The sequence below is a fragment of the Phalaenopsis equestris genome, unplaced genomic scaffold, assembly GCF_001263595.1.
Source record: "Phalaenopsis equestris unplaced genomic scaffold, ASM126359v1 Scaffold000025, whole genome shotgun sequence".
In the NCBI taxonomy this organism is placed as follows: domain Eukaryota; kingdom Viridiplantae; phylum Streptophyta; class Magnoliopsida; order Asparagales; family Orchidaceae; genus Phalaenopsis; species Phalaenopsis equestris.
The window spans coordinates 946,566-956,964 of record NW_018164467.1 but is presented as its reverse complement, the minus strand read 5'-3'; the positions used below and the strand labels follow the sequence as shown (position 1 = coordinate 956,964).

General features: G+C 37.7%; 1 protein-coding gene across 2 annotated transcripts in view; it reads right to left on the bottom strand.

Annotated features, from left to right (window-relative positions):
* LOC110018570 (alpha-glucosidase 2) overlaps positions 1–10,399 on the bottom strand; it is a 73,601-nt gene that overhangs the window by 28,690 nt on the left and 34,512 nt on the right. For both annotated transcript variants that reach the window (XR_002293364.1, XM_020715919.1), the window contains exons 14-15: positions 2,006–2,093; positions 1,773–1,893 (exon numbers count right to left, since the gene is read on the bottom strand). Coding sequence is in view for 1 of the 2 variants with exons in the window: in XM_020715919.1 (XP_020571578.1) it covers positions 1,773–1,893; positions 2,006–2,093 (209 nt within the window). In the remaining variant the exon portion in view is untranslated. The remainder of the gene's footprint in view (positions 1–1,772; positions 1,894–2,005; positions 2,094–10,399) is intronic.

Here is a 10,399-nt window from a genome sequence, read left to right as displayed (position 1 = left end):
TATATATGTATATATATGTATGTATATATATATGTATGTATAGATACTTTATACTTGATTATTTTTTAAATAATTTCAAAATTCTAATCAACGTTTGATATTTCAATAAATATACATTAAGAAAAATTATATTGCATGAAATCATATCTATGAAATTTATTTAAACTAAACAAAATACTATAAATATTTAAAATATTCTGGAAATACCTATTCTTCAAAATATCTACTGTTCTGTTATTTTAACATATCTATAAAATTTTAATATAGCAATTTCTGATTTATTTTTATTTAGCCAAACTATAAGAAAAACAAATCAGTAGTAAAAAAGAGACTTTTCTATATCTGATTCATTAAACCTCAAATATTAAACTTTTAAGCAAATCTGTAAATTGAATCGAATAGTTTTGTTGAATAAATTAATATTCAATAAAAATTGGCATTGCTAAAAAAATCATCAATATTTAAAAATATCAATTTCCAAATATGTTTAAGAGAAAATTTCAACTTTCAAATATAAAAAATTATTTTTTAACTAAATATGTTTAAAAGAAATTCAACTTTCAACAGGAACGCAGGCTGCCAGCAAGGCAGCCAAAAGTATGAGTTGTCCCTTCATGTGATTATTATAGCTGTATTTAATGCCAGAGTTAACCAAACAACAGTGGAAATAAATATTATTATTGAATTCAAGAATTATGATAACAGCAGAAATAGAAATCTGAAATTGCAATAGCTCAACTCACACACTGGACGGGTGGAGGCTAGGTGAATTGGAAGGAGGCTGCAACAAGAGAGGAAGTGGAGACAGCAGCAGGTGGCTGTCCTGGATGGGCGATAGCATGTAGAGAAGTGGTTCAAGTGGGGGAAACAGCAGGAAGATAGCAATTCATTATTGTCCTAGGCGGCAGCAAGTAGGGAAATGGAGCAGGTGGCAGGGAACAATGGGGAAAAGCGATTCTTTCTGTTCTGGGTGGCAGCAGGAAGGGAACTGGAGCAGGTGGTGGTGGAACAACAGGAAAACATCAATTCCTGGCTGTTCTGGACAACAGCAGCAAGATAGGAGAACTGGAACAGCAGGTAATTCCTGTTATGGGCGGCTGCAGCAAGGAAGGAGAGCTACAACAGCAGGAAATGGCGGTTTTGGGCTGCAGCAGCAAGGGAAGGAGGGGAGCAATGCAAGAAGGGTGGGGAAGGGTAGAGAAATGATAATTGCCACATCGGGGGCTAGATACAATCGTAGCACCACTCAAATTCTTGGATACAATCCTGAAAAGAAAATTGAGACGCGACTATCCCAAAATAAATACACGAAAAAATTGAAACCCTAGGCATGACAAAACAAACAGATAACCCTAGGGTAACTATGGGTTGACCCCCCTAATGAAAATAGGCGGCATCTCTCTTGAAAGAACCGGCTCTCCCCTCAGAAGGCCTAGACCAGTTCGGTCGAAGAGTCTAGATGTGACTCCCGCCTCCGTCAAGATGTCCTACCCACAACACACGTCAGTTTTATTATTGCTTTTTATATGCTTTTTTGGGAGTTAACAGCTTCGATTTTTTTTTATTTGGTCAAATTAAGACGCAAGTGTCAATGAATACAATTTGAGGTTGGAATCATAAAAAAGCAATCTCAATAACCTGTACAGAATCAGGCAACATTTATTATGAACAATCCATTTCAAAAATGTCGCCCAATACAGTTTTCCAATCTTAAGACGCATTAGCAATTGGAGTTTTTTGTGCAGAGTTTTAAGAATAACAATATATCTTACCACTTATGTCCAAAGCTATAAAAAGTGATAACTCATCGGTTAGATTGGCTTCACCAAGATGCTGAAGAGCAGGGCCAACAGGAATTATTGAACCTCCTTGCAAGTATAAAATTGGCAAATCCTGAATTGTTTCAGACGAATGAGAGTGGGAAGAGCACAGAGTAATCTAGCATGTAAATTATGCAAAAACAGATTCAATTAAAGAACTGGGTACAGCTAGTAAGACAACTCACAGGATGTGAATCACCAAAATCAAACCTCATCCAAGTTCCATTAGGTAATTCATGAGATAATTCATGTGATCCACTTTCTGGTATTGAGCTGTTAAATAAGAGAAACACATTAGGGAAAGCACAAATATTATAATATCTCCATCCATTATATGTTTTAAAATTCAAAGGCATAGCTCAGCCTAAAGAAACTCAATAAAAAGAAACCAAGAAGCAGCTAGCCGCGCTATGACTTGTAAACACTAAGGCCCCATTTGGAGCGGAATTTGGGCCTCGGAAAATCAATGTTTGGACCGGCGTTCGGGGTAAGGCACGGGGCATTTTAAGCAAAACGCGGGCCTCGGGTTCGACCCCACGGCCCACGTTTCGTCTCTTAAATTTTACTCCGCTGCACTTCGTGATTCGTCGTCTGCCCTAACCTTCTTCGCCGAGCTCTCGCTTCCTCTACCCTAAACTCTCATTTTTGTCGTCTTCTTCCTCCGGTATCCTATTTTCCTATCTTCTGTTGGTGGATTTGCACATATTTTTGGAAAGGTTTTGTTTCCTCGTTTCTGATGGCTCTGTTGTGGGCTTCGAATTTTAATGTTTATGTTGGTTTTTTTCTGATGCTTTACACGAGATTTTGATATTTCTTTAGAAATTTATGAGATGGTGATGATAATGAAAGTTATGGATGTGGTGATGATGTTGGGGATGGTGATGTTGATGTAGCCAGATGAGTTAGGGACGACGGTGATTGTGTCGGTGGTGTTCGCGTTTCTAGTTGTGAATTTCAGATATCTACCTATTGAATGATCCCATCGCAAGTCCCAAAAATTCTGACCATCCCGGACTTTTTTTTTTTTGTTTATCTTTGTTTGTTGAGGGTTTTTAGGGTCAAATTTGATGGAATAGTAGATAAGAAACTACCAAGAGATTTCACCCTCATTTTGTGAGAATTTTTTAATATCGAGTGACTCTTCCTTTGAAAAAATTTTGATTGTGGTATGAGTACATTGAATACCAAGGTTTGTTTTGACAGAAGCTGGAATTGAAGGCTCACAAAACGTATTGCCCTCATCAACTTACCTCTCACAAAATTTAACTCATATTTTATCAGTAAGCTCATCATGAATGAGGAATAACATGTTAGTTATAAGAGGATTTGTGTTAACAATGAATTAGTGCAAATTTATCCAAGTAAATGTCAACTCTTAATTCAATCATTTTTTTTCTTTTTGATATTATGAATCCACACAAGTGTTTCGCTTGAGTTACTGTGGAGCAACTCAATTCACAGATACATATTACCATTTCTATCATGCTTCTCTTAAAACAGACAATATGAAAGCTTGTACTCATATGTTGCTGGCATATTTAAAACATTTTGCAAACTGGTTTTTTTTCCTTGCATGAGCCAATATAATCTCAAGTAGTTGTATGGTTGGTATTTGTTGGTTGCTGTTGTTTCCTATTATATGCTTGTTGGGTTGCTGATATCAATGAGAAAAGTTTCATTATAGTTTATGTTGCACGGTAGGGTGCATTTTTTTTTTGTGCAAATTTTTTTACTAATTTTGGCAATGCTAAAGTTGTATCCTTATATACTCAATTTTAATACATACCACCCAATTCTCATGTATTTACATGTCCACTACTTAAACTTCTTTCATCTATGCCACAAAATTTTCACATCAACTAAAAAATACTAACTTTCTAAAAGTGAAATGCACATTTTCATACACAGTTAAGAAGGCATGTGTAAAAATTGAAGTTTAGATGTACTTTAGAGCCCTTTTTTTTCCCCTTCACAAATTTTAAGAACAGAAAATGCCTTTGATGTTGTCATGCCCAATATGTAAATATACTTTTGAATTCTGTAATGTTGGGAAAGCTTCTTGTGCTCTAAAATATTGTTATTGAGCTTGGGGTGGTTGTAGTTTGGGGTGATGGTTTTGATTGTGGCTTGAGGTGGTGGCTGTGACTTGGGGTAGTGGCTATGGCTTGGGCCAAAAAGTGGTGGTTGTGGCTTGGGATGATGGTTTTGGGTTATGGCTTGGGGTGGTGGCTTTGGGCTGTGGGTTGGGGTGATGGTTTTGGGTTGTGACTTCGAGCGGTGGTTGTGGCTTGGGGTGAGGGTTTTGTGGTTGTGGTTTGGGCCAAAAAGTGGTGGTTTGGGACAAAAAGTGGTGCCTTTGGCTTGGGAAGGTGGTTGTGGCTTGGGGTGATAATTTTGGGTTGTAACTTGTGGTGATGGTTTTGCGGTTGTGGCTTGGGATGATAGTTTTGGGTTGTGGCTTGGGGAGGCTTTGTTGTGGGCTATGGTTGGGCTGGTTAATTATTGGCATGTGCATATATTGTTGCATTTTTATTTATGTAGCTTTGTTTTTTTTTTTTCTCATAGTAATACAATTGTTGAGACCAAAGAGGCTGGTACACACACACTTTGGGACAAACCAAAATAATATTTTTATAAATTTTGCCTCAAAAAGATAGATTTGGGAAATAGATCTACAACTAATTTCAACAAAGAAAAATAACAAAATATTATCAGAAAATTCAAGGAAAGTACAGCCAGAGTGTACGATAGGATTAAATTAAAGAACAATTGAGATCAACTCAAGAAGGAATAGAAAATTTTGAAAGAGATTGAAAGGAGGATTAACGGGTCTGAGGTGAGATCCGGTGAAGCGGCCCATTAATGCTCCCGAGGAGTGGTTGGCAGAAAGAATTGTGGTAAGCATTTTTGACATTTCTCCTAATTTAGTCAATTTAATTTTTTTTTTTTAAATTGAACTAGGTGTTATGAATTTGTGTGTAGTACCGCTGCAAAGAAATTTAAAAATCAATGAACTAGATACATTGTTGGAGAAGTTGAATCAAATGTTTAGGAGTGTCTTTGTTAAGGGCAACTATGCACGTGCCCCCAACGAGACAGTTTAGTGGCACTCCCGAGAACTTCATAGCCGGCCAATCAGATGATCAACCGAAGTCCCCAGCCCGAGCCTCCATAAAGTTGAGTCAACCTGTCATTCCAAGCGTCTGCGAGTTGAGAATAGAAAGGAAGTTGGGGATGTTTTTCTTAGAAGCCAGATATCACAGTCGGTGGCCGCTTGCAGCGCTGAACCCCACACATCTCAAGCAAATGCTATCGATCAGGTCGTGCAAATTCTGAATGCAACTAGAGAAATTTCTGAAAATTTGTCGCTATACTTGTTTGCAGTGGAATTGCTTAAAGATCCGACCCGTAGATATTTTTTTGTCAAGATTCCCGAAGACCATAGTATGGCGTACCTACGGCGTTTTTATGATTGCAAGAACACTAGAGAAACTTTTCTTTATTTACATTCGCTTGTGATATTGATGTCTATGTATTGTTATTTATTTTGCTATGGAAATTTAAATCGTTTGGTGCTTGTCTTATTCAGCGATGCTTATATGTTTATTGTGATGTTTGTACCCAATGAATTTATATCTAATTTATTGATGTTTCTGCGTCAGTTAATACGATACTGATATACATGGATACAACCAAAAAAAGGCGCAGAAGAAGAGTTGCAGTTGTCATATGCATGATGGAGGAGCAATACAACTCCTACATAGATCGCTCCTCCTGCATGACAACCTCGAATATTGGGGACAAATGGGTTCAGAAGTTGTTTGCAGGTCACCCAACAAGATTCAACAATATGTTCCGCAAGACACAAGCGGTATTCAACGATCTGTTGGAGGTACTGCACAGGAATCATGGGCATCATAGCCCTTAGAGGATGACTTCGGAAGAGGTATTGGCGATAAACCTCAACAAATTTTCCCAGAAGGAATCAATGCGACGGCAATAGAGCATTTTCAGCACTCCTCTGAGACAATGTACAGATACTTCTCAGTGGGATTGAAGACACTTGTGAGTTTTTTCCGCACAAGTCATAAAGCCATCATATCCAACATTCGAACGGATCCCACGATGAACGGTAAATGTCTTTCTTTAAGGTAATGTCCTAAATTTGCTACATTCAATTTACAAAAAAACAACATTATCACGTAACTCATTATAATCTTTCCACAATTATATTGGAGCAATCGATGGAACACAAGTTGATGCACGTGTTCCAAATAATAAGAATATCACATTCATCGGCCTTTGTGGGTCTTCAATGCATAATATCCTGGTTATGTACTGCTCCCGACAAAATATAGTTATGTAAAAATTATAAAATTGACTTCGATATGTAACAGTGTCAAAAATTCATCGGCCTTTGTGGGTCTTCAATGCATAATATCATGGTTGTGTACTGATCCCGACAAAATATAGTTATGTAAAAATTAAAAAATTGACTTCGCTATGTAACAGTGTCAAAAGTTTGATGCAATATTTATGATTAAGAAATTTAAGCAATTAATGTTGGGATTCTATGCAAGTATACATATCGTTATCAAGTAATAAAGAACTTTCTATTTAAGCCACAAATATCGATCACACGGGGAAGATTTAAATTTGAAATGATAAATTAACTAGGAAATTCACAAAAAGAAAACAAAATTAATGTCACTAATTTCGAATTTTGAGATATTAGCAGAACTAAATTATTTAACTGTAGCAAAACTGAAATGCAAAATTTAAGCAGTAACTACTAAATTATTGAACTATGTTTATGTGATGAAGATTTCTTATGTGAAGAAGCATCTTTCCCACTACAATGAGATTTTGGTAAAATGAGATGACATAAATGATTTTAATATGTATTTTGTCAAATATGAGCAATTTTAATTATCTACCCTGATACAGTGTTATAGAAAATCATTGGCTAATCCCAAGTTTAGTCCCTAAATCCGTGGCTATGCTAGAAGGATACTGGCTCTCACTTCCCTTCACCTAAAGGCTAACTCTCGTTTTAATTTTTAAAAACATCACTTCCCTTCACCTGAAGGCTAACTCTCGTTTTAATTTTTAAAAACAAAGACCGAATTAGGAATTTTAGTCTGTCACCCTAAAATCTTCAATTCTACACCCAACATTGTATATTTTTCTATTTATTTGCATTTAATTCCATGAATGAAATTCTCCTTCATGAAATCAAATGAGATCCTCACTCTGTTGTAGAACTCATGCTTCATTTTTCGGATCACATGTTTCACAACAAATTTTAACAATTCAATTAGTGAGATCGAAAAGTAAATTAAACTGAGAGTTGAAAAATCATCATAATTTATTTTATATTTTAATATTAGCATATCCATATTATCTCTTCATTTCACCATATCTCAGAATAGTGAGAAAAATAAAAGAAACTACTCATACTTTATGAGAAAGATACAACAAAACACAAATTTCATATATAAAAGAAAATTCATACAGCTCTAATAAAAAAGAACAAACAATACTTATCTGAAATTCTTTCTCAAAGCAAATCTTTCTCAAAGCTCTGAAATTCTTTCTCAAAGCAAATCTCTTGTAGTCTTTCCTAGGAAATGTAGGAAGAAGAAATCTCTCACTTTTCTCCTTCTCAGAAAGATTCACACTTAGATTCACACTTAATCTCACCACAAAAACTCCAAACTCTTAAAGAAAACTCACTAATAGACTGCAAAATGGTGGTGGAATGAAGATGGAAGTGTATGGTGTGTAGGAGATTGAATTGAGACGAGGAATGACGAAAAAGGAGTAAGGAGGAGCCCTTTTTCTGATCAATTTCGGCCTCAAATAAAGCCTAAAGTCGGTTTTCCAATATGTTCTCCAATAGGTGTCTCCAAAAACTCTTCAAAAAGCATCCAAATTTATCGAATCTTCTAGAAACAGAGTCTGAACCGACATTAGCGCCGTCGGCGCCAGTGTTCCACAATTTAATTCGATGCTCTCTAACAAACGATGTCGTCGGCACCCAGTCTGGCATCGTCGGCGCTGAGCAAATTTTTAACTTCTCCATTTTGTCTTCAAATTTCATCCTTTTTGCTTCATTTTTTCTCAAGTCCTAAAATTCAACAACCTGCAAGAAAACATGAAAAAAATCTACCATTAAAATGCAATATCACAAAAAATGAGTATAAAATATGGGTCTAAAAATGCAAATATTTTGTGTATCATGTACGACTTCAACATGTGTTTCACTTTTATCATGGCCAGTTGGAAGGCTGGTGCGCATGATAGTAGAATTTTCAAAGCTACAACGCGGAATAATGAGTACAACATTCCACAATCTCCTATAAGTACGCTTGAAACTAGGCTACTCGTAATTAAACTTTATCTCACAACTAATTATGCAGTGCATATCAGGTAAATGCTACTTAGTTGATGTTGGATATAGGTTGCAACGACAATATCTTAAGCTATGTCCTAATAGGAGATACCATATACCTAACTTGAGTGAGCAAGAAATATAACACGATGCAGAAAAGAAATGCCCAATTAAAGATATTCCTCTTCGCGCGATGTCATTGAGAGTATTTTGTGTTTGGAAAAAAATGGGTTATATTGCGTGATATGTCATCTTATTAGTTTCTCAAACAGGTGCAGATTGTGATTGTCGCGATTGTGCTCCCCAATTTCATTCGGCAACATCGTTCTGGCAATGACATCGAATTTCGTCGAGCAGTGAGGAACATAAGCATGTACCTGTCGAAGCATTTGAGTACCGTTTTGGGAATTTGTTGTCACAACATGAGATTGATGTTTCTACCACCTGTACTTGTTGACTTCATTTTTAAATGAGGTCTTCATTTCTCTCCTTAGAGCCTAGGGTCTAACTTTAAGCTTCTCTTGTTTGACCCTCCTAGAAGACTAGAGACTGGTACGGAACCCACACAATTTAGAAAATTCGAGCCACCTCGTTACTCATTCGAGTCTCGCATGGGCGGTCCCAAATCCCTGGCATTCCGTTGAGTTGATTAGGATCGAAACATGAAACTCGAGTCGAGTTCCTACATTAATAGAAGCAACCCCTAGGAAACCCCTTGGCGATCCGAACGCTCGATAACGCCGCATTTTTTGGCACGCATCACACCCCTCACAATTTTGGCTTAAATTGACTCGTTTGTCGGCAAACTCTTCCGGACGACCCCGGATGACGAAACGGACAGCGCTGACACGTCCGGGACGTCGACTTTAGCTAGGAGGGACATCCATATCATTATGATTTCGCGCGCGAGCGACTAGCACGGATATCAATGCACTTTTTTAGCGGTACGCGGGCCCGAGCTCAACCCAGGTTCGACTCGGGTTTGATTCAAACTGGACTCGTGCTGAACACAGGCTAAGCACCAGCTCACCTGAATTTGAAATTCAAATTTCAAAATTCAAACGAATTATTTAATTTGTCTTAATTAAAATTATTCAGGTGTTAATACCTTCCATTTATTCCTCCCCTGCATTTGGAAACCATTTAATTCCCCGCCCAATTGATTCGAGTAACGGCCAACACTCCCGCTGCCTATTTTCTTTCTCCCGCTCGACGCCCTCGTCTGGTCTTCCTCCTCTGCCTCTCCCGAGTTCCTGCTCATCTCCCTTCGCTCGCCTTCTCCCCCTCTCTACCGCACGCATCGAAGCCTCTGATCATTCCCCGCTCTCTCCCGTCTACAACACCGAAGTCGCAGAGCATCTGCTCGATCCCGTCTCCCGCACCGAAGCCGCAGAGCATCCTCGCTTTCTGCTTGATCCCGTCTCCCGCACCGAAGCCGCAGAGCATCTGCTTGATCCCGTCTCCCGCTCGACGCCCTCGCCTGCTCTTCTCTTTCTCTGCTCGATTCGCTCTTCTCGGCACAGAGACCCCATTCAGGTCTGCTCGATTCGATCATCCCTTCGCTCACAGGCTCGCTCTCGAGAGATCCACTCGACTCATTCCTCCTCTGCACCGAACCCCACATGCTTGTCTTTCTCTTCTGGACGCAGAAGAAGCTCCATTCGATACTGACAACGACTTTATATATGCTTAAATTTATGAACCGAGATTTATATATTTATAATGATTTTGTAAAGTCACAATTTCAAACGCAAGTATATGTATCGCTTAAGTAATACAGGGCTCTAGTGAAGTCTCGTTTATCGATCCCACAGGGATGCGAGGTAAGAGGTCCTTAGTCAAATTCTAATCTACTATAATTAGTCCTTAGTTTAAAATGATGTTTTATCTAGCAACTACTCCTAAATGCAAAGATTGTAATTATAACTAAATGCAAATATTAATTCTAAAGATAATCCTTTTTTGGATGAATTGGTTTGGAGAATTTTGAGATATTAAAAACTACTATTCTTATGTAATGAATTGGATAATGTAAAAGAATGAGATGCATTAAATATTGTATGTGTCAAATAGGAGTAATCTTATTCTTTACCATTTGGTCCAGGCATAAAGAACATTGATTAATCCTATGCATATTTACTGAATCCGTGGCTAGGCTGGGAGGATATCGGCTCCCACTTCTGAG